At 60.1% G+C, this 26,216-nt stretch overlaps 11 protein-coding genes across 13 annotated transcripts in view; 5 read left to right on the top strand and 6 right to left on the bottom strand.

Moving 5' to 3' along the window:
- Positions 1-149: 149 nt before the first annotated feature.
- SDRG_12331 (hypothetical protein) lies at positions 150-1,995 on the bottom strand. The gene is made up of 3 exons (XM_008618401.1): positions 777-1,995; positions 568-722; positions 150-516 (listed from the first exon to the last, which is right to left on the bottom strand). Exons 1-3 carry the CDS (start codon positions 1,932-1,934, stop codon positions 216-218), a joined length of 1,614 nt encoding a protein of 537 aa, XP_008616623.1. The 5' UTR covers positions 1,935-1,995; the 3' UTR covers positions 150-215.
- A 543-nt stretch (positions 1,996-2,538) lies between these two features.
- SDRG_12330 (hypothetical protein) lies at positions 2,539-6,843 on the bottom strand. The gene is made up of 6 exons (XM_008618400.1): positions 6,416-6,843; positions 5,582-6,372; positions 4,550-5,526; positions 3,909-4,504; positions 2,788-3,853; positions 2,539-2,734 (listed from the first exon to the last, which is right to left on the bottom strand). Exons 1-6 carry the CDS (start codon positions 6,836-6,838, stop codon positions 2,628-2,630), a joined length of 3,960 nt encoding a protein of 1,319 aa, XP_008616622.1. The 5' UTR covers positions 6,839-6,843; the 3' UTR covers positions 2,539-2,627.
- Positions 6,844-6,941: 98 nt separating this feature from the next.
- SDRG_12329 (hypothetical protein) lies at positions 6,942-7,361 on the top strand. The gene is made up of 2 exons (XM_008618399.1): positions 6,942-7,050; positions 7,096-7,361. The coding sequence occupies exons 1-2, from the start codon at positions 6,965-6,967 to the stop codon at positions 7,277-7,279; spliced, it is 270 nt and encodes an 89-aa protein (XP_008616621.1). The 5' UTR covers positions 6,942-6,964; the 3' UTR covers positions 7,280-7,361.
- A 2,499-nt stretch (positions 7,362-9,860) lies between these two features.
- Positions 9,861-11,569, top strand: SDRG_12328 (hypothetical protein). 3 transcript variants are annotated; one of them, XM_008618396.1, is made up of 11 exons: positions 9,861-9,966; positions 10,051-10,077; positions 10,132-10,184; positions 10,235-10,397; positions 10,449-10,597; positions 10,643-10,787; positions 10,852-10,904; positions 10,952-11,001; positions 11,047-11,121; positions 11,177-11,278; positions 11,350-11,569. In XM_008618396.1, the coding sequence occupies exons 1-10, from the start codon at positions 9,902-9,904 to the stop codon at positions 11,276-11,278; spliced, it is 882 nt and encodes a 293-aa protein (XP_008616618.1). In that variant the 5' UTR covers positions 9,861-9,901; the 3' UTR covers positions 11,350-11,569. The 3 variants fall into 3 exon arrangements, with proteins under 3 accessions (XP_008616618.1, XP_008616620.1, XP_008616619.1); XM_008618398.1 differs by having other exon boundaries at positions 11,164-11,278; XM_008618397.1 differs by having other exon boundaries at positions 10,952-11,121.
- A 76-nt stretch (positions 11,570-11,645) lies between these two features.
- On the top strand, positions 11,646-12,110 carry SDRG_12327 (hypothetical protein; the record flags this gene model as incomplete). The annotated part of the gene is made up of 1 exon (XM_008618395.1): positions 11,646-12,110. One exon carries the CDS (start codon positions 11,646-11,648, stop codon positions 12,108-12,110), a length of 465 nt encoding a protein of 154 aa, XP_008616617.1.
- A 34-nt stretch (positions 12,111-12,144) lies between these two features.
- Positions 12,145-13,264, top strand: SDRG_12326 (hypothetical protein; the record flags this gene model as incomplete). Its single annotated transcript, XM_008618394.1, has 7 exons — positions 12,145-12,303; positions 12,345-12,524; positions 12,570-12,648; positions 12,697-12,824; positions 12,874-12,951; positions 12,991-13,057; positions 13,104-13,264. 7 exons carry the CDS (start codon positions 12,145-12,147, stop codon positions 13,262-13,264), a joined length of 852 nt encoding a protein of 283 aa, XP_008616616.1.
- Positions 13,265-13,304: 40 nt separating this feature from the next.
- SDRG_12325 (T-complex protein 1 subunit alpha) lies at positions 13,305-15,089 on the bottom strand. The gene is made up of 2 exons (XM_008618393.1): positions 14,929-15,089; positions 13,305-14,882 (listed from the first exon to the last, which is right to left on the bottom strand). Exons 1-2 carry the CDS (start codon positions 15,055-15,057, stop codon positions 13,380-13,382), a joined length of 1,632 nt encoding a protein of 543 aa, XP_008616615.1. The 5' UTR covers positions 15,058-15,089; the 3' UTR covers positions 13,305-13,379.
- Positions 15,090-15,831: 742 nt separating this feature from the next.
- Positions 15,832-18,897, bottom strand: SDRG_12324 (hypothetical protein). The gene is made up of 8 exons (XM_008618392.1): positions 18,778-18,897; positions 18,340-18,732; positions 18,185-18,294; positions 17,802-18,132; positions 17,611-17,757; positions 16,616-17,562; positions 16,511-16,569; positions 15,832-16,455 (listed from the first exon to the last, which is right to left on the bottom strand). Exons 1-8 carry the CDS (start codon positions 18,840-18,842, stop codon positions 15,922-15,924), a joined length of 2,586 nt encoding a protein of 861 aa, XP_008616614.1. The 5' UTR covers positions 18,843-18,897; the 3' UTR covers positions 15,832-15,921.
- A 163-nt stretch (positions 18,898-19,060) lies between these two features.
- Positions 19,061-22,895, bottom strand: SDRG_12323 (hypothetical protein). Its single transcript, XM_008618391.1, has 3 exons — positions 22,191-22,895; positions 20,453-22,133; positions 19,061-20,404 (listed from the first exon to the last, which is right to left on the bottom strand). The coding sequence occupies exons 1-3, from the start codon at positions 22,880-22,882 to the stop codon at positions 19,322-19,324; spliced, it is 3,456 nt and encodes a 1,151-aa protein (XP_008616613.1). The 5' UTR covers positions 22,883-22,895; the 3' UTR covers positions 19,061-19,321.
- Positions 22,896-23,425: 530 nt separating this feature from the next.
- On the top strand, positions 23,426-24,892 carry SDRG_12322 (hypothetical protein; the record flags this gene model as incomplete). The annotated part of the gene is made up of 1 exon (XM_008618390.1): positions 23,426-24,892. One exon carries the CDS (start codon positions 23,426-23,428, stop codon positions 24,788-24,790), a length of 1,365 nt encoding a protein of 454 aa, XP_008616612.1. The 3' UTR covers positions 24,791-24,892.
- Positions 24,893-25,095: 203 nt separating this feature from the next.
- Positions 25,096-26,216, bottom strand: part of SDRG_12321 (hypothetical protein) — a 6,299-nt gene continuing 5,178 nt past the window's right edge. The window contains exons 11-15 of the mRNA XM_008618387.1: positions 26,063-26,125; positions 25,919-26,011; positions 25,686-25,875; positions 25,540-25,637; positions 25,096-25,493 (exon numbers count right to left, since the gene is read on the bottom strand). Coding sequence (XP_008616609.1) covers positions 25,142-25,493; positions 25,540-25,637; positions 25,686-25,875; positions 25,919-26,011; positions 26,063-26,125 — 796 coding nt within the window. The 3' untranslated portion in view covers positions 25,096-25,141. The remainder of the gene's footprint in view (positions 25,494-25,539; positions 25,638-25,685; positions 25,876-25,918; positions 26,012-26,062; positions 26,126-26,216) is intronic.

Genomic DNA, 26,216 nt, shown 5'->3' with positions numbered 1-26,216 from the left:
CAGGACTTGCGATCGACCAAATCGCGTTCAAAATCCAACTCGCTGCAACTTGGCACATTGATAGAAGACGCTTTGGAGAGTTCAAAGCGCTACGTCCCGTCATCGTGTGAGGTCTACAGCACGAGATATCGCTCTTGCCAGATCTGTACACCGGGGTACATCATCGCGAGTGCAATGGACCACAAAAGTCCATTATAAGATGACATTACGTATTCTTATGCGGCCGTGCCCGACGGCGGCGTCTGCGTCTTCTTCTTGCGGGACCGAGGCCGGCGCTTCTTGTGCTCAGTCGGCGTCGGAGGCGGCGCGTCGTGGCGCGGTCCTTTGTTCGAGGCGCTCGACCGCTTGGCATTGGCCGGCGACTGCAAAAGCACATGCGGGAGCTTGGCGTCGGCGCAGCGCTGCTTGACGAGCGCAATGTACGCGGGCATGTCAAAGATATCATTGAGGCGGCGCGCGCCCATGTAGCGCACCGTGCCGTATACTGGCCGCTCAGAGAAGACCCGATCGTGCTTCCTACGCAGCAAACACTCAGCTTGTCGAATCGAGCGCGATAACGGTCTCTACCCAAAGGACCAGGCGACGCCGGCGTAGCCGTTCGGGTCGTAGCCGTCGAGGTTGTACTTGGCGTTCTGGACGACGGCGAACGCATGGCCTTCTTCCGGCGTCGCACTCCACTCGAGGATCTTTTTGCCCCAGTACTGGCGCAAATAGCCTTGCATCTAGATGACCAGATGTCAGATGTGGTTTTGGAAAAGATCCCAGATATGTGGTACCTTGCCCGTGGCCATCATATCGAGCTGGCACGCATTCCAGTACGCGTCATGCGTCTTGGCGCGCTCGAGCTGGTCGGCCGAGTAGACGTAATCGCGCTTGTCGCTGGCGTGCTTGGCGAGTGTGTTGGCCGCGACAGGCGGTAAACACGCGAGCGAGTCGTAGTCGTGTCGGTTGTACCACACAAAGTTGACGGCGAGTTCGCGCCGCACGACCATCTCGTCGATCATGTGGTTCCGCGACAGCGTCATCGCCGGCTCTGGGCCCTCGGTGGCGAGCACACGGAGGGCCACGTCGACCGGCGAGATGTTGCCGTAGCGCAAATACGGACTCAGGTTGCTCGTCGCGTCCTTATCGGGCTTGTTGCGCTCGGTCTCGTAGTCCAATAGCTTGTCCCGAAGAAACACGTCGAGCGTTGCCTGCGCTTGCGTTTCGCCACCAAGGTACGTCGACACGCGCGGGACAGACACATCAACGTCGGGCGCTGCCGCCAAGAGGCTCTCGACCGACGCGCTGAGATCGAGCGGCGTCAACGGCGGCGACCAAGTGTCGGGCACCGTCGGCTTGAGGTACCGCAATGGCGGCAGCGGAAGGAGGTAGTTTGGCATGAGTTTCTTGATCTTGGGTCGGATTGTGCCGTTGTTGTGCTCTTCATGGTTGCTGATCGTGGTGACGGGGATCATCACGTCGGCCTCGACCTGCAGCACCGGCACCTTGACGGCAGCCACAAACGCTTCCGTGCGGCACCGTTCGTGGCGCAGATACGGGTGATCGGTGACGACGACTGACGCGTTGGCGCTCGCAAAGGCGATGGCTTCAACCGGCGTCATGCTCGAGGCGCGCTCGCAGTGCACCGCATGGAACGGAATTTTCTGCGACTGGAGCGAGGCGTGGACGTCCTTGAGGCTCTCGAGCAGAAAGGCCATGTGACGTTCCGACATGCGCTCGGCGGACGTGTCGACCGTGAAGAGCACGTGCAGTGGCTGCTGGAGGGTGTTGGCGGCCTTGATCGCGGCGTGAAGGGCGTAGTTGTAGCGCGTGCGCAACGACGCTTGCATGTAGTAGAGGACGTGACGGCCGCCATTGGCCGTGCTCTCGCCGCGCAGCCACTTGAGGCGGTCGGGCTTGAGTCCGTTGACGACAAAGTCGGCGAGCTTCATACTTGGGCGACGCGAGAGATTCGATTCTGGCCTCAGCGAAGCATCGAGCTGTGGACTTCGGCCGAAGCCATTGTGCAGGATCGCACTGGCAATTGCCACGTCATATCCGGATACATTAAGGGTGGTGGATTTAGCCGCGACGCTCGAGAGTTGGAGTGTGCCACTCTCCACGAGGGACGGTGCAGCACTATTAGTACTCAATCAATCAATCAATCAATCAATCAATCCATCAAACGCGTCCGCGTTGAAATCAAATCAGCAAAAACGCGGAGTCTTGACAGACGTAGCGCTACGCCTGCATGCGTCAGTCAGATACAGTAGATGTGCACCTGCCCCGCTCTCTTGGACCTCTGCGTCGACCGGCGGCCACTTTGGTAAGACTCGCAGTGTAGCGAGTAGATGACAACATACAGGACCCTCAGTAGACGTCTCGCACAAATAAGAACTCGAATGACGCTAAGAGAGCCGCAGTCGCCGACTGGTTGTATGCAGCCATTCCATAAGCATCCCTTGGTATCTACTTGCCAGATCCTACCCGCCATTTTGTTATCATCTGCCCACAGCATAAAGTGTCGTGGGTCCGACAACCCGTGGTAGATCATCGGCGATAGCCATGCGATCAACACCATGTGTTCTTGGTTATCAACGACAAGGCGTACGAGCACCAATACGTAAACGCGCTTCAATCAGCATTTAGGAAGACGACGGGACTTGGTCAAGCTCGTTCTTCCAGAGCAGCGCCATGGCCTCGATCGCGTCTTTGGCCAGCGCATCGTCGCACCCCGGGGCATCGATTTTGCCTACGACATCACTGTACTTTGTACGCCGTCGCAAACAAGAGAGGAGGTCGTACGTTGGAGGAGGTCGGCAAGACACTTTCGGAGTTCAAGGACGAGCATCGCAGTGCGGGCACTCGCCGGAATCGAGAGCCACCCATCGACGACCAGCGCCGGCGTGGGCTGTAAGACATCGACGTCGACCGCGCCACCAAACAAGGCCAGCGCATACGGCGTGATGCTGCTCGAGACTGGCACGTAGACGCGCGACGTCTGGAGCTTGAGGTGGTAGCCAAGGTACGGCGTCAAGAACGTCTTGCGGCCGTGGTTGACGCTCGACGGATGCAAATACACTTGCTTCTTCCGTTCCCAAAACCGGACCACGCCACTGCTTGCATCCACCTGCACGTCGACCACGTTCGGGTACAAACCCGAGGCCACGACAGCAGCGACGACCGCCTCGTCGTTGGCGTAGCCATTCGAGCGCGCTCGCTGCTTCATATAGTCGCGCGGCAAAAACTGGAGCTCGACAAGAAGCTGCTCGAACGACGCGGCGAGCTTCCGGATCTCTTCGAGGGCCGCCGGGTGCAGGTAGTTGCGACGGCAGAACCCGGCTCGGTCTGTCGACCGCTGCCACGCGTCGTAGGCCGCCAAGTCGGTCAAGAGGTCGCTCTGGCTCGCACTTGCCAGCAGCGCACGCTTGGCCTTGGCGTCCCGCTCGGACCCAAACGGCACCGCGAACGGGCTCTTGGTTTCAAGGATGGCTGCGATGATGGCGATCGGAGATGGACACTGAAAGATGGCGCCAAAGAGAAGCAGCTTCCCGACGCGCACGTCGAGCGGCAAGGCGGCGAGGTGCTCGCCCAACGCGGTGAGCGTGTCCTGCGGCGTGAGGGCCCCTAGCTGCGAGAGCTCGTTGGTCGCATCCAGAATCGCTTGCTCGGCAGGCGACTCGAGCAAGTCGGCCCAAAACGACGGCGCGTCACACCCGACTAACGTGTGCAGCTGCAGCGCAAGGGACGTGAGCGGCGCACGGTGGATCTCAGCCACGGGCTGCGCCTGGAGCTCGTACTCGAACGTAGCTTTCGGGTACAGGCGGTAGCACACCCCGGGTCGGACACGGCCGGCGCGGCCCGCCCGTTGCTATGCAAACATAGAAAATTCAAGTCACTCGACGACGAGAGTTTGGAGGACGTACGTTGGCGTTGGCCTTGGCGATCCACACTTCCGTGAGCGACGACGTCTGCGTCTTGACGTCATGACGCATCTGCTTGACGCGACCCGCGTCAATGACAACCGTGACGTCATCGATGGTCAGCGACGTTTCGGCGAGGTTCGTGCTCACAATGACCTTGGTCTTGCGCGGGTACGACTCAAAGATGCGCTGTTGCTCGGCCGACGAGAGCGACGCATGCAATGGCAGAAGCACACAGCGGGTGGCAACCTCGCGGTTGCCATCGAGCTGCTCAATGAGCGCGCGGATCTCGCCGCGGCCGCTCAAGAACACCAGAATCGCGCCGTCGTGGTCGGGCGACGACAGAATATGCGCAACAAGGTCTTCAATGAGCTCGTAGTTGATGACGGACGCATCGACCTTGGCCAGCATCTCGCGCGTCCGCGCCGAGTATCCGTCTTCGTCATTAGCGTCGTGGTCCGATTCATCCGCCCATGACGTCGGTGCTATGTCACGCCTCGACCACGACAGCGTCACTTGGTTGACGTTGCCGCCGCGGCTCGACACTGAGACTTTCGACTGCTGCGTGGAATGCCCGTCCGGAAGGCAGTACTTGGACCCTAACCCCACAGTTATTATGTGCATAAAAAACAAAAGGATCGCACCGTCGTGGACAATGTGCCCCGTGGCCTCAAAGACGTCTTCGAGATACTTGACATCGACAGGGAAGAGCCGACCGGGCACTTGTAGGAGCGGACAGTCGTCAAAGTAGCGTTGGAACTGAGCGGCGTTGAGCGTCGCACTCATGAGGACGATCTTGAGCTGCGCGCCGCGCCGCAGCAGGCGCCGGAGGAGCGCGAGTAACACATCACTTTGGACGTCGCGCTCGTGGATCTCGTCGACGATGACGTGACTGACGCCGTCGAGGGTCGGGTTGGACTGCAGCTGCCGCAACAAGATACCCGTCGTGCAAAAGAGAAGCTTGCACTGCGCGCTCTTGCGCTGCTCGAGGCGGATGCTATACCCCACGTAGCCTTTGCCGACAACCTCGCCGACCTCGTTGGCGACACGCTCGGCGACCCCGATCGCAGCGATGCGGCGCGGCTGCGTGCAGATGATCGAGCCCGACGCATGGCCGGCCGAGAGGAGGTCATCGAGGAGATAGTGGGGCACTTGAGTACTTTTGCCACAGCCCGTCTCGCCCGAGATGAGGACGACCGAGTGTGACGCGAGTGCGTCACGGATCTGTGTTCGGTAGGCGGCCATGGGCAGCGCATGGCGGCTGGCCACAAAACTCTGGTACTTGGCGCTACGGACACGGTCCCGCCACTGCGCCTGGAGACATTCATCGACTACGGGTGTCACCGGCGCACGCGGCGAAGCGACTGTCGCTTCCCAGTCGTCCGCGACGGCACCGCTTGCCGTATCGTCGTCATCGTCGTCGTCATCGTCGTCCCACGCGTCGAGGACAGCGGCAGGTACCGGCGGCGGCTTGGTGCGAACAGTCGTCTCCGCCGACACGTCGACCGTGTCGTCGTCCTTGCAGAGAAGAAAGAGCGATTGGACAATCGCGTCTTTGGACGACCGTGACGCCGACTGCGTCGCTGCCTTGGCATCGTTTTTGATTCGCTCCCATTCAAGCCTAAACACCGCCATCAACTAACTCATTTACTAGGCGCAATGGAAAAGTACGGTACCACATGTCGCGGAAGAAGGGCGGGAAGCCCCGGTGCAGCGGCAAATGGGGCGCGAGCTCGTAGAGGGCGCGCGTCGACACCGCATCTTTGGCACCGTCCATGGTCGCGTACAAGGTACCCGGCAGCGAAACGACGTTGGCGACAGCCTTCGACTTGGCTTTGGCGCTCGGCGTCACAGAGACCGAGAAGCTGAATTTGCCAGCCGCCTTGTCTTGGGTGAAGGCAGGTGTAGGCCACTTTTGCTTGCGGCAGTAGTCTTGCAGCTGCACGCGCGGCGACTTGCCCGTCCACTTGCCGCCAATGTTGGTGTCGATCGGCGCAAGCACGGGGGCGACAACGGTCGGTGCGGCCACGGCCATAGGTGCGCTCTCTTCGAGCATGCCAAACAAGCCACCGCCCTCGTCGTCGTCGTCGTCGTCGTTGTCGTTGTCGTTGTTGACGCTTTTCGTTGATTTCGCAGCGGGTGCCGGCGGTGCTGCAGTCGCAGTGTCCTCCAGCTCGAATGTGGGCACCGGCGCCATTTTGGCGCGGTCCACGTACAGCTCGAGCTCGCGCATCTCGCGTCGGAGGCGTGCGATCCCAGAGTTCCATCGCTTGGCATCGCCGCCGTCGCGCTTGGCGCGCTGCGCCTCGACGACGCTTTTTGCGCAGGCCACTTCAAGCTTCCACATGCGCGCCTCGGGCGACAGCTGGCTCTCGTCATCGTCATCCTCATCGTCGCTGTTGGCCTGCGCTTGCAGCTCCATGTACCGGCGCGTCCACTCTTTCGCTCGGTCCGCGTGCTCCTTGGCCTGTTATCCATACTTAGCAGAGACGTTTATGATACACGCATACCTCTGTCGCGGCGAGGCTCGCTGCGTCGACGATGGGCGCAGCGACGACCGGCGTCGCGATCGGTGGCCGTGGCGCTTCCAGGTCCAAGGGTCGTGGCTGCGCCGCGACGACCTCCAAGGCCACTTCGTCGGCCGGCGGCTTGGGCACATTGGCGCGAAAGCGCGATGGCAGGTCGCCGCTCGAGTGGTACAAGCAGATGTAGCGGAGCGCGCCGGCGGCGTCGTTGGCATGCGCGAGCCCTTCTTCAATGAGCGCGAAGGGCACGTCAAGCGCGGACAAGGTATCGTAGGCCTTCTCGATCTTCTTGAGCGTCCGGCGCCCCGTGCGGAACTGGTCCTGCGTCGACGGCAAGCCAAGCGTCGGTGCCAGTAGCTCCTGCAAGCGGGCCTCGGCGTCGGCTGCGAGATCGAGGCGCTGCAGCATGTCTGTTTTGCGATTGGCCAGCTAAAACCCACCATGCACACGTTCCACACAATATTCACGTTTTACTCTCTTACAAAGAGCAAGCTCATGCTTGTGTTTTACACGGTGGGATATATTCGTTCCGTGATGGACTCCGAACGCCATCGGTACGCCAGCCTCCGGTACTTTGACGCGATCGTCGCCAAGCCCGCGCAGGTCACGCTCAACCAGAGGTAGCGCTTCCGCCCATGCATACTCGTCTTCATGGGCCATGCTAGCCGCGCGATCCTCGAGGGTACGATCGGCGGCGTGAACGGCCGCCAAAGCTTGGTCGGGCTCACGGACCTCCACACGCCATTGGGCACGTACCCGCGCGCGGTCGTCAAGCTGAGCGACGTCGAGTACGTCGACGTGACGCTGTCGCTGGCCGAGGCCGCGCGCCTCCTGTCGCTCGATCGATGATCCGTCTCGTGTTGCAAGCCATCTTCATCATTATTATCTTGGTCTATCTATACATTACAGGCGGGCTCGTCTTCTTCGTGGGTTGGGGTGGGGCATCATCCCCGTGCGTGCTGCATATACGTCCATACGACGTCGTCGTCGCCATCGCGTCGTTAGATCTCGACGACATCCAGCGTCTTTGGCGCGCGGTTGCTGTTCTCGTTCGAGTTTTCTTCGATCGAGCTCGTCGTCCTACCAACTCGTACGCTTGAGACGCATGCTTCTTCATTGAGCCTTTTGCTTACCCTGGCGACTCGCCGCCCGACGCCTTGCGCTTCTTGCCGGGTGGCTGCTGCGTCGGCTCCTGCTCGATTGGCGGGCTGCGCACGTTGATCTTGTTGGAGGCGATCAGCAGGTTCGCAGATGGCGCATACTGGCGCGCGTCGTCTCGCTTGAGATCGGCGGCGGCGGTCGATGTGAGTTGGCGCGGCTTGACGTCCTGCTGCCTCGCCTCTGGGAGCGCGTACCCGCTGCTTCGACCGTCCGGGCGCAAGAACACATCGCCTTCCTACGCAACAAGCGACATTCCGCACCTCTGTGCCCGTGAAGGCGCCTCGCACCTGCGGGTCCGATCGCTGCTGCATCTGATACGGCGACAACATCGAGTGCTGCGGCGGCGACCGCCCCATCGTATGCAGCTGACTATGCTGCTGTTGTTGTTGCTGCTGCTGCTGTTGTTGTTGCTGCTGCTGCTGTTGTTGTTGGTGCGACGAATGCAACTGGTGGTGCGCCGAATGATGCGTCGCGTACGGCGAAGCGTGCTGGTGGTGGTGGGTCGGCGGCTGTTGGTGTTGCTGCGACTGCTGGTGTTGCTGGTGTTGCTGCGGCTGCTGGTGTTGCTGCGGCTGCTGGTGTTGCTGCGGCTGCTGGTGTTGCTGCTGCTGCGAGAGGTGCAGCATGTCTTGCGGCCGCATCGATGGCATGCGCTGGCGCGGCGACCGCAAGTTGTAGTTGGCGATCGACGTGCGCATGATGTGCTCGTTGCGCATCTCGAACGCAAACAAGAGCTTTTGGAGTGCGTCGCCTACACGAATATCGCACCAGCCCTTTTGTACTGTAGAGCGAGTAGCCAGGATGTGGGATCCCCGTAATTCCGCACCGTGGCACGCCTGGCCCGTCTTGAACATCGTGCGCTGGAGGAGCTCGGCGAGCTCCTCAAACGACATGAGCACGCCGAGCTCGGCGCGCGCGACCAGCACCTTGACGACGCCAAACTCGTCGAGCAGGTTCAAATAGTCGGCCGGGTTCATGCCCGCCTACAAGCGCGGTAAGTGAGCGACCGTTGAGACAACGACGGCGACGACGTACCATGTCGTCGGACCGCTTCTTGATGTGCTCGTGCAGCGAGGACGGGTCGAGCGCAAAGGCGCTCGCTGCTTGCATGACGTTGAAGTGGCCAGTCTCGACGGCCTGGAGCGCTTTGGACCAGTTGGCCGCTTGCTGCACGGGGCTGTTGCGCTTCGGCGACGCCTTCATGTTGGGCAGCGGCATGTCCTGGTAGCCGGGCATCGGGCCGAGCATCATGGGCGGTCCGCCGCCACCGGGTGGCAAGTGGCCCACTGGACGCATGGGCGGCGGCGCGCCGTAGGACGGCGGCTTCATGAGGCTTCGCGGGTCGGCCGACGCGGCCATGCTCGGGTGGTAGGCCATGTTCATCATGTTGAGCATGCTCCCGCCCTGCGGCAGGTACGCAGTCGTCGTCGGCGCAGGCTTGGCCTTCTCGGGCTTGGCGTCGCCGCGCAGGTCCTTTATCCGCCGGTGGAGCGACATGTGGTGGACACCGAACTTCTGCGCCGCCGTGCGCAGGCTCATCTTGTCGACCATGACGGCGCGGATCGCGTTCGCCCAGACCTCGTCGCTGATCGCCGACGTCCGAGCCATCTTCTTCTTGTCTCGGGTTCCGGCGGAATGAGCTCGCGCAGTAGAGTGCGCTCAATATCTATTTTTGAATATTCAACGTCTTTTTCTTGCTCGGTTTGATTTTTATATTCAGCGACGAATTCGACGCTGGCCAATCAGCACGCGCAAAAAGCTGTAGGTCGGAAAATGGCGCGATGCCATTGGCTCGCGCGACAGGCCGGCCGGCCGAAGATCGCGCCCACGGGACATCCTTGAAGGTAGCAGCTACATGCATCATCCATCGCGCTTAGTGAAGGTCGCCGCCAAATATCTCGACGAGTACTATACTGTATCGCACGTTGCGTCGCTAGTGTAGCCGAGCGCAAGCCCGAGACACCGCCCTTTCCACCATCTAAAGTTGATAGGCCGGTGGTGCTACTCACGACCGATCGCCGATCGCTGCACTGACACTCTCAACAACACCTAGAGCACGACCACTCTCGAGGACACTGGCATAGACTGCGACACCGAGTAGCAACCACCACCATACATCTTAGTACAAGTCTTGTCCAACACGAAGAACCCCTCGTGTGACAAACCAAGAGCATCATCCGCCGCCACACACACTATGGAGACAAGATACCCCACAGCAAGATGGCCCCTCGCACTGTACCAAGTGTATTTTAGGGGAGCTATGAATATGAAGTGAAACTGCGGTCGCGACGCGCTCGTTGACATCCATCAATGCGCAGCTGCGTTGCCCTTCTTCTCGCGTGCGCCAAGCCGTTCTGTGCTCTGGTTCTCGAAGCGTACGTTGCACGCTGTAACACGAGCATCGAACGCGTGGTCAGCAGCTACAGGATGTGTTCTGATCGGACTATGTCGATGGATAGCCCGTGCTGTTCCGAGAAGGTGCACATGTACGTGCTATCGCCATTCTTTCGTGGGAGCGGACGAGTCTGATCGGGTGCTAGTCCGGCCGACTTTGGCGCACGCCATGCTCTCCAGCAGCATGAGCTTCTCCTTGGTACGACGCGATCTATATCTCTCTGCAGCACGATGTCAATGACGCTGCAGCGTCGCCACTCGACTTGTGCTCGCCGATCAATCGGCAGCTCAACGCAACCGGGAAGTTCCTCCTCGCGCTGCGCGGCAAGTGCCGCTTCCTCACGAAAGCGTACCTCGCACAACGCGCCAACGCGTCGGGTCTTATTGTCATGGACGATGTCGACCGGGACGCGTGCGTTTCGCTTCGCGCTCGTGCTGCCACGTCATAGTTGCGACATGATAGGTGGGAGGTTCGGATGCACAGTGACGACCACGACGCGACGCAAGACATTGCGATTCCCGCCGTCTTTGTGTCGCACGCCACGGGCCGCGAACTCGCCGCGCATGTGCGCGCAAGCGCGGTCGTCGTCTCGCTCAATGGCACGGGCGAAGGTACGAGATTACCGATGGCGCTGGCGGCTACGGAGCGACGGGTAGTCTATACGATCACACAATTCCTCGAGCGCTGGGACCTCAGCGCCGAGCACGTCCGGCTTGTCCACGCGGCGCTCGACTTTGGCCAGGCCATGCTGCCTTACATGGGCTACGTCTACGCGATATCGTTTGCCTATGTTCTCGTGAGGTACTGTGCTTTGATCCGGTCGACGTCGAGAACAATTATTGCATTTCCTCATGTGTGTAAATAGTAGCCTCTATGCACTGCTCCTCAACTGGTCCGTGGCCGTCGCGCGGCGCATCTGTACGCTTTTATCTCCTCTTTGTCTATCAGTGATCGTGCATATCTAGTTTTGCTTGGTCCGTGGCGCCACGTCTCCTACAGCCAGCACTTGGACCTTGTATACACAAGACAGCGACGACCTCCTCATGGTACGCTGCCATAGATGATGGCAACGTCGGGCGAAGCCGCCTCCTGCGCGATCTGCCTGGACCAGTTTGGACCCTGCGACCAAATCAAGGTACTTGGTGTTCTGTTCGGAACGGACGCTGGCCTCAAGTAGCTTGTCGACTTAGCTCCTTCCGTGCACGCACATCTACCACCGGAGCTGCATTGACAAGTGGTTCGAGAAGGGCAGCAATGCGTGCCCGCTCTGCAAGCGGCCCGCCTTTCCCTAGGTAGCGACGAGGAAGCGACTTGATCGACTAGGAAGCAACGCGATCGACTAGGAAGCGACTCGATCGACTAGGAAGCGACTCGATCGACTAGGAAGCGACTCGATCGAGCGCGTCGACTAACTAAACGAGCGGTGACGCGCGGTGGATCTCTCTGCAATCTCGCGTGCGCACGGTCGTGGCGGACGGTGCACATTCTGTTGCATATACAAAAAGCAAGTTGATACAAAAAGACGCGTCACCTCGCCGGATGACTTGTCCATTTGGATTTTTATGATTTTATTAGTTTAATTTATTATTATTTTTATTGTAATTTTATTACTTTGATCTTTAAAAAAATCACGACCGCAGCTCAGTTTCACTTGGCACGATGCTGGCGCCGCCATGGACAGGCCCGACGACAACGACGACGACGACGTCAACGACGATGGCCACGACCAGCGCGATGGTCAATGGTCGCTGCATGGACTCGCCAGCGACGTTGACGCTCAAGCGCTCGTACACGGCCATGGTCGGCGACCACGCGCTCGACCTGGCGAGCCTTAGCCGGATCTTTGCCGCCGTGACGCTCGCCCCCGCCGGGAGCCTCACGGACGTGCGACCTGACGAACGCTTGACCGTGGAGGCCCATCTGGTGCGGCTGCTGCGCAAGTTTCGTCCCGATGCACCCGCGCCTGTGCTACAGAAACTGCCCTCGCTCGCCCGTAAGCTCGATGCGATTCTCTTCCAGCTCGCACCGACCAAAGCCGACTACATGGACTGCTCGACGCTCTCTCGTCGGCTTGCGGCCATTGGCGACGCTGTCCAGAACAAGAAGCGCAAGGCTGTAACCTAAACGCGACCTATTTATTCTTCGATTTCGACCGAGTATGAGCGACGACGACCCGCAGCAAGCCGACGCGCCCCAGGCAGCGTCGCCCGAAGACGACGGGCCGCCACCCATGTTCAAGCTCTTCTCCGAGTCGCTCTCGCGCATCGATCGGACTACCGACAATGCGGGCTTTGCCTTCACCGCCGTCGACATCAACGTCTCGCCAGGGTCGTCCTGCGTGAGCTCACGCGATCATAGGACAAGGAGCTCACGAGCTTGGACCAGATCAAGGACTTTCGACACCTCCGGTTCGTCAACGTCGCCCGCAACAAGCTCTCGGACGCGTCGCCCGTGACGGCGCTCGAGTACCTCGTCCAGCTCAACCTCGCCGAGAACAGCTTTAGCGCCCTTCCCAAGCTCAAGAACGCACACCTCAAGGTCCCCCCGCCGCCAGCATCTCCTCGTTGCAAGTTCTTCTACTAGGCGCTGGATATGTCCAAGAACCAGCTCACGGCCCTCACCGGCGGCGAGAGCAAGAGCCTCGAGTCGCTCAAGGTCAACGGTACGACCTCCGAAGCTCATCGTGAGGGTGAACGGCTGTCGCTGCCAGGTAACGCGATCACGTCGCTCACGGGGCTCGGCGATTTCCCCGCGCTCCAAGCGCTTGAGATCTCGCAGAACGCGATCGCCGAGTTGGCGACACCGCCCGAGCTCGTGTCCCTCGAGTCGTTGATCATCGTAGTCGTTCATTCAAGTTGCTACAAGCAATGACGTGGCACACTGGTAGAGCGAGAACCAACTGGCCAACTTGAACGGACTGGGCGCGTTCCCGAACCTCACCAGCTTCAAGGCCGAACTCAACAACGTACGGATCCGGGCATGCTGTGGTGCTCACAGTCCACAGATGACGACGCTGACCGACCTCGCGGCGCTCGGCGCCTTGACCAAGCTCCAAGACATTGACCTTACCGGTTCGTTTCTCCATTCGGTTGGCCGTGGTTTAGTCAAATGGACTAGGCAACGCGGTGACCGAAGTCGAGCACTATCGACTGGACTTGGTCTTGCTCTTGCCCAAACTGAGCAAGCTCGATGGCATCGCCATCACGGACGACGAGCGTATCGCCGCCATCCAGCTCCACGCCGACCGCACGGCCGCGCCGCCGGCGGACGAGCCTTGACATCTTGATACGTTGATACTTGTAAACGAAAAACAGACAATATTCGTAAACCTACTACATATCTGATTCTTGTATTGTGTGCTATTAGTCGGACAAAACGGAGGCAGTAATATATTTACTGGCCCTGGTCGTCCTTGGGGTTCAGTCGGATCATGTCGTCAATGCGCAAAATCGTGATGGCGGCTTCGGTCGCGAACCGGAGGCTCTTGATCTTGGAGATCGCAGGCTCAACGACGCCGGCCTCGAGGTTGTCCCGGACCTTGCCCTGCAGCAGGTCGAGGCCCGTGAAGCGCAGCGCCTTCTTCGTCGGGTCCACCTGGCTCGTGTTGTGGTGGGCGCGGAGGCGCGCGACGAGCTCGGACGCGTCCTTGGCCGCGTTCACAGCCAGCGTCTTGGGGATGACGAGGAGTGCGTCGGCAAACTCGGCAATCGCGAGCTGCTCGCGCGAGCCCAACGTCGTCGCAAAGTTCTCGAGGTAGATGCTCAGCGCAGCCTCGACGGCGCCGCCGCCGGCCACGAGCTGGTTGGACTCGAGCATGCGCTTGACGACCATGAGCGAATCATGGAGCGACCGGTCGATCTCATCGAGCGCCATCTCGTTGGCGCCACGCAGGACGACCGTCGTCGCACGGCGCGTGGCGCAGCCCTTGATGTAGATGAGCTCACCGTCACCGACGCGCTCCTCCGAGACTTCGGCGGCGTGGCCGAGGCACGACGCATCGTACGTCTCTTCGCCCTCCATGTCGGCAAGCGTGAGGACCACCTGGCCGCCCGTGGCCTTGGCGATGCGGCGAAGGTCTTCCTTCTTGCAGCGGCGCACGCCCATGCAGCCGGCCTCGACGAAGTACTTCATGCAGAGATCGTCAATGCCCTTGGTCGTCAGAATGACGTTGGCGCCGGCGTCGAGGATCTTCTGGATGCGCTCCTTCGTGATGTCGTACTCGCGCTGGCGGATCTGGTCGACCTCCTTCGGGTCCGTCACCACCATCTGCACGCCCATCTGCATCTTGTGGCGCTGCAGGTCGAAATCGAGGAGCGCAATCTTGGCGCCCTTGATCGTGTTGGGCATCGCCTGCGACGCGCGCGTGCAGTTGAGCGCAAAGCCGTCGACCAGCTGCGACTCGAGCGCGCTCTTGCCGTGAGCCTTGAGCACGTTGATGGCGCTGACCGGGTACTTGGTCACGATCTTGCCCTTCGCGCCCTCTTCGGTCGTCTTGACCGACGTGACGGCGTCGACGACGAGGTTGGCAAAGAACTCGCTCTCGGGGCCAATGATCTTGGAGCTCATCGAGGTTTTGGCCGCGTTCACGAGCGACTCGCGGCCGATCGAGTCGACGGGCACGCTCAGGTTCTCCTTGATGTACTTGACGGCCTCGCGCATCGCCAAGCGGTAGCCTGAAATGATCGACGTCGGGTGGATCTTGTTCTGGACAAGCTCGTTCGCGCGCTTGAGGAGCTCGGCGGCGATAATGACGACCGACGTCGTGCCATCGCCGACTTCCTGGTCCTGGAGACCCGCAAGCTCGACAAGGACCTTCCCGGCCGGGTGTTCGACTTCAAGGAGCTTGAGAATCGTCGCACCATCGTTCGTGATCGTCACGTCGCCAATGTCATCGACCTACATCCACCATGAGAAAGCGGTGGCGGAGGAGGCTTTGGCCTACAAGCATCTTGTCGAGGCCGACGGGACCCAAGGACGACTTGACGATGTTGGCGATGGCCAAGGCCGCGGTCACGTTCTGCTCACGGACGTCCTTGCCGGACGTGCGCGTACCATCCACCACGAGGTCCATGCTGCTGCTCTGCCTGGTTGACTGGAAATCTCAAACTCCTTTTGCAACCCTCGATGCGCCTCCATACTGAAGCCAAGTCATTTTCTCCAAACCTCCCATACATGATACACCCCGCGACATCTTATTGCGTCATTTCGGTGGAAAACGAAGCTTCCAGCGCCGCTCGCTCCTCCGCCGGTCGTCGCCGCGCAGCATGGCCGCTACGCATCGGCGCCGTCGCTCCATCGATGTCAAATGGACTTACGAGGGCGAAGACAGCGTACGCATAGGTGCTAGAAGCCGCCAGCCTACCCTTGTCGGGCCCACCATGACGTCTTGCTTGGATCCAGCACGACAGTCTGCTTGCAAGGACTCGTCGCATGGGTAGTACGGCAGGAACGTGTGGCGGGCATCACGCCAGGCTCCTACAGAGGTACTACAGCCATTGCGCAGCTGCCACGTGAAGCTTCAACGCATTGCAGAAGGATGCAAACACGCTTCTTGCGCATTGAGTGGCCTGCCATGCCTCGGCCAACGAGCCATGACGAGATGCCAAGAGCATGGTGGAGGTAGTCGCCACGAGCACAATGGTCACGAGCAAAGGCAACAATGCATGGTGCGCCAAACCCAAGCATGTCGAATGCACGAGACAAGGATGAGGATGGCGAGTAGCGCACGTATCAACGGTCCACCAGAGTGCATCTGTCTCAAATACCAATGTACCCCACCTTTGTGCAACGTGGCCATGACTCATCGGCAGCACATACGCCCACACGTAGTAGGTCGCACCTCGGCCAGAAGAGCATGTGTCTGAGCTTTGGGACCTGTCGTGGTTCGAGTCCTTCCTCTATGCAAAAGGTACACTCGTATATAGGTTAATAAGAATCACAAGGACGACGCCGGGTTGTCGTCGTCGCCGGGTTGGTACAGGAGCTGGCACATCTTCATCTGGAAGCGCTTGGCGTACTGCTTGGGGTGCACGGCCGAGATGCCCCGCGGGTCCTTTCGAAGGACATGGACCTTGTAGAGGCGCTCCATCTGCTTCTCAAACGTCCACGTCTGCAGCACGTCAATGATGCCAATGTAGTAGGCACTCGGCCCCGAGACGCAGTGCGCATGGATCCGCCCTGCGCAGTTGCCGTCGTCATCGTCGTCCAGAGCCATCGAGTCGCCGTGTGTCTTGGAGTACGACGATGACGACGCCGAGTCGTGCCGCGTCCGCCACGACAGTTTTGGTGACGCGTTGTGGCTCACTCGCAGCACGGGGTTGGTCATGCTCGGGCTCATGGCGTCGACGCGCTCGGCCAAGTCCTTTTGCAGCACCTCCTTGCGCAGCGAAGTCGACGTCTTCTTCTCCGCGCGCGAGATGCGGAATTGACTGTAGTGCATGCCAATGAGCAGCGAGTAGTCCATGATACCCTACACCACGCAGCAAAATTGTCCTGCATCTCGTCGACCAAAAGCGACGTCATACCATGCCGCAGAGAAAGTCGCTGTCCCGGGCAATTTGCTTGAGCAGCGCATGCGAAGCCTCTACATACGGCCATGAGACGACCGCCCTGCAGACGACTCAAGCTACCTCGTGGCAGCTTGATGCGCTTCTTGAGGTCGTTGTCGCGCAAGGTAATGTCCGGGTAGTGCTCACCGACGACGCTCGGGCACTCTTCCAAATCGCCAAACACGAAATATCGGTTGCAGTTGGCACATTGGTACTTGTCGCCCAGGACGCACACCGGCGCGTTGCGGTCGACCCAGCTGCCCTTGACGTCGTACCGGCGGTGGATGACCTCGCGCGTCGGGAAGATGTTGGCCATGACGACAAAGAAGAACGTCTTGCCGTACATCTTCATCGCATGAAGGCCGTAGAACCGAGGAAGGAGCGTCGACGGGTTCCACTTGAGGTACTGGAGGTACGCTGGTAAGATCGAGATGAGGAAATCGCGCTCGTCTTCCGTCATCGATTTCACCAAGTACTTGCGGTTGATCGTGTTGAAGACAAATGCGCCGCTCCGGCCTTCTGAGAGCCGCTCGTTGGCCGTGTGTCGGAAGCTCCGGAGGTACTCGTCTTCATTGAGCCCCATGAGCGACCGAATCGTCGCAAAGATCCGCGGCTGAAAGTCATAGAATTGCATCTCTTCGATGCCCACCCGGCGCGCCGATGAGAGCGAGGCCGACATGGACGACTTGGCGCGCTGCCGGAGGTCCCAGTCGAGGTGGAACGACTGCGTTGTTCGAATGCTCTGGTGCAAAAGCTGGTAGTGCTCGATCGCGTCGACGATCCCGCGCGTCGCCATTTGGATCACTTGCTTGCGCAGCGCGAGGTTGAGCTGCGGCTTGAGGCTCTCATCCGGGTTCTCGAGCAGCCAGTCGTCCGAGAGCGACCGCGCCCGACGCGCAAAGAAGAGCACGTTCCACACGTCCGACGCATTGGTGCACGCCCAGACGAGCACGTTGACGCAGCCGCGGGCGCCGTGCGTAAAGGCGCTGAGGTTCAAGATGCCGGCGAGGTGCTTGGCTGCAAGGAGCCTACATACGACGACTGTCATGCCATTGTCAATCGTGGTGGAAGGGTACGAGTGCAGTGGGAGCACGAGCGACCCGATCGAGAAGAGGAAGATGACCCACGTCGACCACGAGACGTACGTGCCGCTCGCGATGAGGCCATGCACGAGCACCTTCTTGCGCGTCTCGAAGGTTTCTTCCAGGCCGCGCCGTAGCCGCCTACGTCGCCAGTGTCAAGTCACGTCCTACTGAAGAGAGACTACTGGTTGACGTAGAGCAACGTGCCGAGCGAGATGAGCATGAAGAGGACGACCCAGAGGTAGTAGTACGTCCACTCTTTCAAAACAAAGTCGCGCAGCGAGAGCGACGGGTCGCCGTGGTGATACCAGTAGTAGCGTGTGCCCCGGTTGAGCGCGCAGTGCCCCGGCACGACTTCGAGCTCGTAAAAGACTAGCCCCGAGATCGCGCCAAGCACACACGACGTGACCCGGTACACGTTCAAGTTGTACGAAAACGAGGTAAATGGGTTGGAAATCGACTGGTACAAGTCCAAGCTCATGGCGCACGACCAGAATTCCGCTGCGAGCAGCAAGGCTAGTCGCAGACGCTTCTTGTCCACAGAGCTAGGACAATAGTGTGCACACACCTTGGGTCATCGCGGGCGTTGCGGCGGGCAAATGCACGGTTTGAGCCAGCATCGGCAGCGTCACGAGGTACTGCAGCATGTAGGCGAGCGCGAGGAGCCAGTCGAGCGCGCTACACAAAGGTACTTGTACATATACATACGCGGCAACGACGTACGACTTGTGGACAATCAGCTGGTTGGGGTACTTCTGCAGCCGGTGGCAGCCCGAGTAACTCCACAGAATCGCCGAGCAAAAGAGGAACGAGACAACTGCGCCCGAGAAGATGTACTCGTCCGTGTCCAAGTCCGTGAGTACAAAGAGCATGGTGAGCATCCATACGACGCCCACCGCCGAGAGCGAGAGTGCAAACACGAGCGCGCACCGCGCCTTTCGTAGCTGGTGCACGCGACCCGGCTCGGTAAAAAGGTCGCGCGGCGACTCGCCGTAGCTCAAGCTGCTCTCCGAGTTACGGCGCAGGTGCTCGCGCAGGCCCCGCGAGCTGCTAAATGGCGCGTCCACGGACGGCGTGCTCGCCGAGCCGGTTGTGTTGCCCGAGATATCGCCAAAGCTACGTGTGGCCATGAGATAAGAGCGTATTCGCATTGGAAGGTACCTTGCGGTGCGGAAGAGGAGCGGTCGCCCTTCCGCGCTGTTGACGGGCGAGAGAAGATCCAGCATGGGAGGATGGCGTCGGCCCGCTCCGCCGGGTGATGGAGGATGGCGTCGAACAGGAAATAGATGGGCTGGTTGAAGCGTTCGGCGATGCCATTGGCCAAAATGGTATCAGGAACGTTCCTTTCAACCAATCACAAGCGTGGGGTGACCGGGAAATAAACATGGCGTGTCACTAACAGCGCGCAAAATTTGCGACCGACGAAGATCGCAACTGCCTCGTTTCATCGACAACCGAGAGACGTATCCCGACGTTCATTAGTTAGTTGGTAAGCCAATTCTAGTCGATGTACAGTTTTGTCGTGGATGCGAGGACGGCTAGAGCACGGACCCGATCGGCGCACCGAGTAGCTTGGCACCGTGCCCCGACAACGACCAAGATACGACGAGATTCGCCCCATCTGATGCAGCGGCCCACCTCGTGCGCGTGTCTTCCAACTTCAACGCCGAGACAACGTCGACTAGCCATGACGATTTCTAGTGTCTTAGACGGGCTGCAACGGGTCTGTGGACGGCTTGCCAAAGCAGACATTCCAGACCCTATCGACGTCGCTAAGCTGCGCTTCCACGACGCCGACGCCGCCCGCGCGCTTGATCTCGAGGACCATGACGACGCACACAATCGCGCAATAGCGCTCCCACGCCGTGTGCATTTGCTCGAGGCGCGTCTCGATGGCGTCGGTCGAGGGCTTGAGGCACAGCGCCTGCGTGAGCTCGACGCACAGCTGTCGCAGGCGTGGGCCCAAATGCCGGCCCGCATCGTGGGCCAGCGCGGCTTCGACGACCGGCTCCTTCTCGAGCCAGTCGAGCGTGAGGCGGTGCATGATCGTCTGCAGCTTCATCTTGTCGTGGGCGATCGTCGGATCGTCGTCGTCGACGTCATTGATACCGCCATGAAGCGTCGACGGGCGCAGCTGCTTGGTGACGAGCAGCCGCTGCACGATACCAAAGAAAGTGCGAAACCCCATCGGGCCGACCCGCGCCGTCGGCACTTTGGTGCGGTCCAATGGCACTTGCAGTGCGTGGCGGTAAATCTGGTGGAGCTCACGGGGCGTCGGCGCTTTGGGCAGCGCCGAGAGGTGACTCACAAACGCCTCGATGTGAATGCTGCCGTCGTGGTCGCCGTCGATCGTGTCAAAGGTCTGCTGCAGCCACTCGCGCTGCGTCGCGTGCACGTGCACTTCGGCGTGGAATTTGCACAAAATATCGAAAAAGTCTGCAAAGTACAACACCGGCGACGACGACGACGGTAGATGCGTCTGCACGCGGCTCCGCACCGGACTCCGACTCGCCGGGAGGTGCGAGTGAAACTTGAGCGGCTGCAAGAGGGCATTGAACGCGTGCCGTGGCTTTTCCATCATCTCGTCGTTGGTGGTGTCGTCGTCTTCGTCGTCTTCCTTCTCGACTTGGTGCGCCTTGGCTTCGATCGCTGCCCGGCACTGCTCAAAGAGCGCCGACGGCGTTCGCCCGTTGAGGTCCACGAGCGGGTCGGCTTCCAAGAGGGCACTCTCGTCCCGAACGCGCAATAAGATCTGCGCTACCTTGAGTGCATGCGCGACATCAATGAGCTACGAATTTCGAGTTTGCACCATGGTAGGGGTAGGGTGCCGACGTACCTCGCGGCTCGAATGCGCGTCCAAGTACGGCAGGAGCGGGCTCGACGAAGCATCGTCGCGGCTGAGCGCGGCGCAGAGCTGGCGAACGTACGAGAAGAACGCGAGGTTGGCACGGGACCGCGTGCCGTTCAAAAAGTGCTGAAACAGGTGCACGTCGAGGTCGCGCTGGGCGTACTCGTGGATGTGCGTGGCGAGGTCGTAGATGGCTTGGTCCACGAGCTGCGGTAGCCCGAACTGGGCTTGAAAGTGCTGACAAATGATGTCCGGCAAGCTTGTGGCGGCCTTGGCGCTGCTGAGGTAGCGCACGGCCGACGCAATGGCCTGCGCCTCGGGTAGCGTCAGCGACAAGTCGAATTGATGGGCGAGCGCGGCGGCGACCTCTGGCGGCCACGTCTGCCGCTCTTCGCGCAGTGCGAGCGCAATCGTCTCGTAAATGTGGACGAGCAGCTGCTTGACCCAGCCGAGGGGCCGTCGTGGGCGGTCGAGACTCTGCGTGGACCGGAAGCGGTGCATAAGCACGGCACCGCGATGGCCTTCGGTCGTCAATGAGCGCGGCACCGACGCGATCGACGCACTGCGCTCCGTGACCGCCTCGTCCAGAAGCGCGCTCTTCTCGGTCGTTGCGACAGGCGACTCGGCGGTCGGTCCGCGCTTGAGATGGGTTTGCGCCAGCCACTTCTTGCCATACCGCAGCGGCTTCATTGTTGCGAAGAGCTCTTGCGCGAGACTGTTGCCACTGTGGTGCTCGGGCTCGGGCGCGTCTGGCGCCGCACTTCCGACGACCGACGACGGACGAGCGAGCGACGAGCTCGTGCGCGGTGCGCCGATGACCCAGCCATCGATCGTATCTTCGTCGTCGTCGTCCTTGCCGAACCCGACGTTCGCGCGCTTGGCCTCGTCCCACGCCCGCTGGGCCTCGCGCAACTGGAAGAGCGTCGCCTCCCATTCGCGCTGGGCGCGCTGTTCGCGCACGTGAAGCTCGCTCACGTGGTGGTGGAGCTCGACAAGCGCCAAGTGCACGTCGCCGCAGCGAACGATGGGGTCGACATCGGCGACCACTAGCGACGACGCTGCGGGTGCATCGGGTACGATCAACGACACAATGTGCTGAATCTGAACCTGAAAGCCTTGGAGCCGACTCGCGACGGCCTCCAGCTGCGTGCATTTCTCGTTGAGCACCTTGCCGAGGTCCCGGTCCGCGAGCTTGAAGCGGTTTGCGACTAAACTCAGCTGCCCTTCGCGGTATTCGCGTCCCACTTGAAGAAATTTGCGCACGCGTTTCTGGAGCTGCCGCACGGCTACGATCATTGTCAGGTGCTTTCGCCACGTATCTTGGGCCTTCTTTTTTGCCGTCGCTTGTTTCCGCTGCCCGTAGCTCTGGAACGCTCGTTGGATCGTCTTCGCGGCTTGGTGTCGGCGCCGGACGCGGTCGGCGATGCGCTTCTCGCGGCGAATGCGATACCCGCGAAAAACAGCTTGGAGTTTGAGAATTGCTTGGAGCTTGCGGTTGTCGCGCTCGATCGACGAGCCGAGATGACGCATCGTGATGCTACTGAGGAGCGTGCTCCGGCGCGTCGTTTCCCGCGCCGGGTCTTTGGAGTATTCGTGGCAAAACGAGCACACAAACCCTTCTGCGTCCGAGTCGTCCGAGTCGCCGTCCGAGTTGACATCCGGGCAGGAACTAGATGCGATAGTTGCCATATTGAAGTATTGAAGGATTGATACAAAAGGCACCGACCTGGCTTGCTCAGGCACGGGCGGTGGCCGTCGACGGTCTTTGGTAGCGCGACGCACGGGCGGCTTGGGGGTGCGCGGCGGCGCCGGTGTCATGGGCGGTGTCACCAAAATGGTGGTTGTCGACGGCGGCGTCAAGAGCGACGCCGCCTCGAGGATCTTGACGTGGTCGTGGAGGCGCACGAAAAGCGACTGCATTTGCGAGACGAGGTATGTGACGAGCGTGGCTTGCTCTTTGCAGATAAAGCGCATTTGGCGAAGGAGCTCGTGGAAGACGATGGCGTAAATGTGCCACTCGGCCGCGACCCGGTTCGGTACCGACGACGATGACGACAGCTCGGCGGCGGCGTTGGCTTGCATCGCCGACAGTGTTTGCTGCAGGTAGAGAACCTCTTGGCGCGTGTGGGGCTCGAGCGAAGGAAACACGACGGTTTCCCAGAGGCCGTGGCCGTTCGCCCCGACTTTGAACGACGACGCAAACTGCTGCGGATTATACGTAGGCACGGCGTGGGTCTCAATGACATAGTACTCGCGCGGAATGTAACTCATGTGCGATTCGTCGGGCTCTTCGAGGCGCGGGTCGGGCCGGCGCGGGGACGGGTCGCGTCGGCGTGGGGTCCCGCGTGGCGAAGGCTTAAAGCCCTTCGCCGCCGCCACGACGCTTGTCGGCTCGTGCTGCGGTAGCCGGGGCAGCATGCTTGAAACCGGTGCGCGCCAAATATACGAACTATATACTGTCAGAACCACGCATCCGCGCTAAGTTTAGCCATGAACACTACTAACGTTGGTACATGTTTAGGGCTGTCGCTCACCCTTGAATGAAAGCGGGCTTTGGTTCGATGACCGAGCGCGTCTTGGAGCCTCACCATGCCCATGCGCGTCAACATGCGATGGCAAGGTCCTCTGAAGATCCGAGGGGCTACTATTGCGAAGGCAACGGCAAAGTGCAAATTCAATATCATTTCTGAAAGGGTATCATTCGTGCATCAATATCAAGTGTCACAGGATTCTTTCAAAAGAGTATCAAGGTACCGAGTTTCCCTGGCGCGAGAATTGATACTCTACCATCCCAGCTGCCACGCAGTCGACAGCATGCGATGACCCGCACAGCGCTTGACCCGTCGACTCGAGTCAGAGTAGCTCCTCTCGTGCATGCGGAGCGTGTCAAATCTTTCTTCCATTATCCGGCTTGAGTAACCGGTAGGCGAAGACAGTGACGTCAACGAGGTCAGAAGGGAAATGACTAGCCACATCCCGGACCTCGTCGCTGCTATAGCGCAGTTCGCACGCTCACCCAATGACGTCGTGGCTCTCCTTCACGCTGTGTCGCCGGTCGTCATTCCGCCAAACATGACGCCGCCGCCACCGGCCACTATCCTCGATGCCTACATGGCGAGCTTTACCCGGCACCTGTCCCCCAACGTCGCGACAGTCGCCGAGATCGATCGCGTGGCCGAGGCGACAGGCGTAGTTTGGCTCGTCCAACGCGCCGACAGACGCTTGCGCCTGTGTGCATTTGTCGCTCTCGGGGCTGCCTCGATGACCAGTATCACCGTGGACGAGAGACTTAGCGACAGCCATGGACGGCGCGTGGGCTGCCTGCTGCGCCTTTGCTCGGGCCTCGAGCATGCATCCCTGCCGCTTCAACCGGCGCTGCTTGAAGCTGCGCTCTCGGCCAGCCAAGTTCGTGCGCTCAGCCTCTGCCCGCCGTTGAGAGGGCACCCACTGCAAGGCGTCGACCACATAACGCACTGGCTTGCGTCCGCTGGCAACGGGCACTTGTCCCTCCAGATGCTTCGAGACGCGACAAACATCGACTTGGCACAAGCGCTGACGAGCTCCCCGCACCTCGCGCGTCTTTCGTTGCATCATTGCGAAGGCCTCGTGGGTACGCTCATGGCCAATGGAGCGCGCTTTTGCGGCGTCACGGAGCTATTCGTGTCTGACATTGTTGGCACCCACGCTCATGACCTGCTCCTTCCTCTGCTCCGTTTGCCTGCAATGACTACGCTCTCAATCAAGGTGAATAACCCGGGTCCCGTCACTGGGCTTGCGACCGCGCTGCCGCAGCTTGAAGCGCTCCAAGAACTTCTCCTTGCCCGAGTCCACCTCTTGGACGTGGGCGCGATGCCGGTCTCGGTGCAGCCAACGATTCGAACGTTGACCTTTGATCGGGTACTCTTTACGCCAAGAAGCCTCTCGCACTTGCTCGACTGGGTCACTCGGTCGGCGCATCTCGACTCGATCTCGTTCCCGTTCTGCACCTACTTCCAAGACCACCCGATCTGCGCCGCGCAAGCGCTATGGCGGAGCCTCCACGCGGGGGGTCGCTTCATTAGCTTTACGTCGTGCAGTCTCATCACGCTGGATGTCCAGATAATGGTCCGTCGGCTGCGTGAGACGCATGTCCGCCACCGCGCTCAAGTCGATCTCACGTTCAATCCCTTCCGTCTTCAAGGCATTCAAGCGCTCGCCTGTGCCCTATCGACCTGCACCAACGTCTCGATCAAGGTGCGCTGCAGCCGCGAACTGCTCCTCCAGGTGACACACGCCGGCATTCGCCTCGAGGAGACAGAAGACGGTGCGTGGCTCCATTCGCCGTAGCGCTTCGTTTGGGAGCGAGCGATACGTGCATCACATGTTACTAAAGTACGTGTTGACGACTTTGAAGTCGGTAAAACAAATGCAAATTTTGTGCATTGTCGAGTCCTTTTCGCAAGGGCTAGGGTTGTGGAGGCTCGAAGCTCCATTTCTTGCTTATGTAGACTCGAACGCAGCTTGCAGCTGCAAGCGTGTGGTCATGACCATTGTGGGGCGCATGGAGCCGCTGCACAAGCTCAATGAAGTGCGACCTGAGCGTGGCGACGAGAGTGCTTGTCTACGACCTCACCAACAACGTATGTACTGAACGAGGTGCTCGCCATGGCGACCGCCAAAAGTACGATGCGCTTGTATTTACGACAGTAGATTTTCGGAGAGATCATTTGTCGCGGCCGTCGTTGCCACCGAAGGCGAACCCTCTGGCTGCTGCCTCAACCGGTTAAAGGCGTCGCGCAGCTTGGCGGTTCGCAGTGCTTGGATCCGGTGCAGCACCGAGAGCATGTGGAGGCCGACGTCGTACGGGTTGATGTACGCTTGCGTTGGGCGAGCGTGTACGAGGGCTTCCATCTCGCTCAAGCTGTGCGCGTGAAACAGCGCGCGTGAGAGCTCCATCGACTGCTGCCGCCGCAGCTGCGTCGTTGGCGCCTCCACGTCAACTCGACTCGGACTCGTCTCTGTCTCGAGGGCGCGGTACACCACGACGCGCCTAGTTGCGTGTGCACAATATGGACAAGATTGGTCCAGTTTCGCACCAGTAGACAAAGACACCGAGTGTGGCGCACGTCAACAGCACGAGTGCCAGCCATTGGTTGGCGTTGCCGACTTGCGACAGAATGCTCGTCATCGCCAGCTAACGAAAACCATGAGCGGCTCCATCATGCACCGTGAAATCATCTACTTCAAAGAGGAGGAGGCAGACGAGGGCGAGCGAGTACGCAGCGCGAGCAACGTTGCCGCGGCCCGGCGTCGTGGGATGCACGTATACAAAATTGTACTTGGAGACATAGTACTTGGCAAAGAAGAAGACGGCCGCGCATGGCACGAGGTACGGCGACAGCACCGAGCCCAGGAGCCCAATCGTAAAGACGCTAGGTACATGACAATATGTACATGTTAGCAGGAATGTAGTACCTCAGTAGAACGGCATAGTCGTAGCCAAAGTAAAAAGGCCATGGCTCGCGCGCGGCGTGGACCTCATCCGTGGTGACCGCTCGGGAAATAACCCTAATCGTTCAAGTCGACTTTGGGACTGTAAAACGAGTAAAAATGGACTACCATGGCTGATAAAACAATTTTTCGCCGATACGAAGCAGCTGCGTGAGCGACCCGAGGCAGGTGCTAAACCGTTTCTATAGCGAGACCGTGTAGGGGTAGGGTCGTACAGTTGCAGAATGTAGCCGACAAAGAAATTGCTGCACAGCTTGTACAG

This window comes from Saprolegnia diclina (genome assembly GCF_000281045.1).
Source record: "Saprolegnia diclina VS20 unplaced genomic scaffold supercont1.48, whole genome shotgun sequence".
NCBI lineage: Eukaryota > Oomycota > Saprolegniomycetes > Saprolegniales > Saprolegniaceae > Saprolegnia > Saprolegnia diclina.
This window is presented reverse-complemented; position numbering and strand designations above follow the sequence as displayed.

What these genes read in the sequence shown, in the direction of transcription:
- SDRG_12331 (XM_008618401.1), bottom strand. Translation starts at nt 1,934, where the DNA reads ATGAAGCTCGCCGACTTTGTCGTCAACGGACTCAAGCCCGACCGCCTC. An exon ending in ATATGATGGCCACGGGCAAG is followed by an intron (nt 723 to 776) that starts GTACCACATATC and finishes CTGGTCATCTAG; the next exon opens with ATGCAAGGCTATTTGCGCCA. An exon ending in GGCGTCGCCTGGTCCTTTGG is followed by an intron (nt 517 to 567) that starts GTAGAGACCGTT and finishes TTTGCTGCGTAG; the next exon opens with GAAGCACGATCGGGTCTTCT.
- SDRG_12330 (XM_008618400.1), bottom strand. Translation starts at nt 6,838, where the DNA reads ATGCTGCAGCGCCTCGATCTCGCAGCCGACGCCGAGGCCCGCTTGCAG. An exon ending in CGAGCCTCGCCGCGACAGAG is followed by an intron (nt 6,373 to 6,415) that starts GTATGCGTGTAT and finishes TATGGATAACAG; the next exon opens with GCCAAGGAGCACGCGGACCG. An exon ending in CCCTTCTTCCGCGACATGTG is followed by an intron (nt 5,527 to 5,581) that starts GTACCGTACTTT and finishes GGCGGTGTTTAG; the next exon opens with GCTTGAATGGGAGCGAATCA.
- SDRG_12329 (XM_008618399.1), top strand. Translation starts at nt 6,965, where the DNA reads ATGGACTCCGAACGCCATCGGTACGCCAGCCTCCGGTACTTTGACGCG. An exon ending in CAGGTCACGCTCAACCAGAG is followed by an intron (nt 7,051 to 7,095) that starts GTAGCGCTTCCG and finishes GGGCCATGCTAG; the next exon opens with CCGCGCGATCCTCGAGGGTA.
- SDRG_12328 (XM_008618396.1), top strand. Translation starts at nt 9,902, where the DNA reads ATGCGCAGCTGCGTTGCCCTTCTTCTCGCGTGCGCCAAGCCGTTCTGT. An exon ending in TGTGCTCTGGTTCTCGAAGC is followed by an intron (nt 9,967 to 10,050) that starts GTACGTTGCACG and finishes GTCGATGGATAG; the next exon opens with CCCGTGCTGTTCCGAGAAGG. An exon ending in GACGATGTCGACCGGGACGC is followed by an intron (nt 10,398 to 10,448) that starts GTGCGTTTCGCT and finishes GCGACATGATAG; the next exon opens with GTGGGAGGTTCGGATGCACA.
- SDRG_12325 (XM_008618393.1), bottom strand. Translation starts at nt 15,057, where the DNA reads ATGGACCTCGTGGTGGATGGTACGCGCACGTCCGGCAAGGACGTCCGT. An exon ending in TCGGCCTCGACAAGATGCTT is followed by an intron (nt 14,883 to 14,928) that starts GTAGGCCAAAGC and finishes TGGTGGATGTAG; the next exon opens with GTCGATGACATTGGCGACGT.
- SDRG_12324 (XM_008618392.1), bottom strand. Translation starts at nt 18,842, where the DNA reads ATGCTGGATCTTCTCTCGCCCGTCAACAGCGCGGAAGGGCGACCGCTC. An exon ending in CTCGTGCTCCCACTGCACTC is followed by an intron (nt 17,563 to 17,610) that starts GTACCCTTCCAC and finishes CGTCGTATGTAG; the next exon opens with GCTCCTTGCAGCCAAGCACC. An exon ending in GCGCATCAAGCTGCCACGAG is followed by an intron (nt 16,570 to 16,615) that starts GTAGCTTGAGTC and finishes GGCCGTATGTAG; the next exon opens with AGGCTTCGCATGCGCTGCTC.
- SDRG_12323 (XM_008618391.1), bottom strand. Translation starts at nt 22,882, where the DNA reads ATGCTGCCCCGGCTACCGCAGCACGAGCCGACAAGCGTCGTGGCGGCG. An exon ending in CCCGTGCCTGAGCAAGCCAG is followed by an intron (nt 22,134 to 22,190) that starts GTCGGTGCCTTT and finishes TATCGCATCTAG; the next exon opens with TTCCTGCCCGGATGTCAACT. An exon ending in ACGCGCATTCGAGCCGCGAG is followed by an intron (nt 20,405 to 20,452) that starts GTACGTCGGCAC and finishes CGAAATTCGTAG; the next exon opens with CTCATTGATGTCGCGCATGC.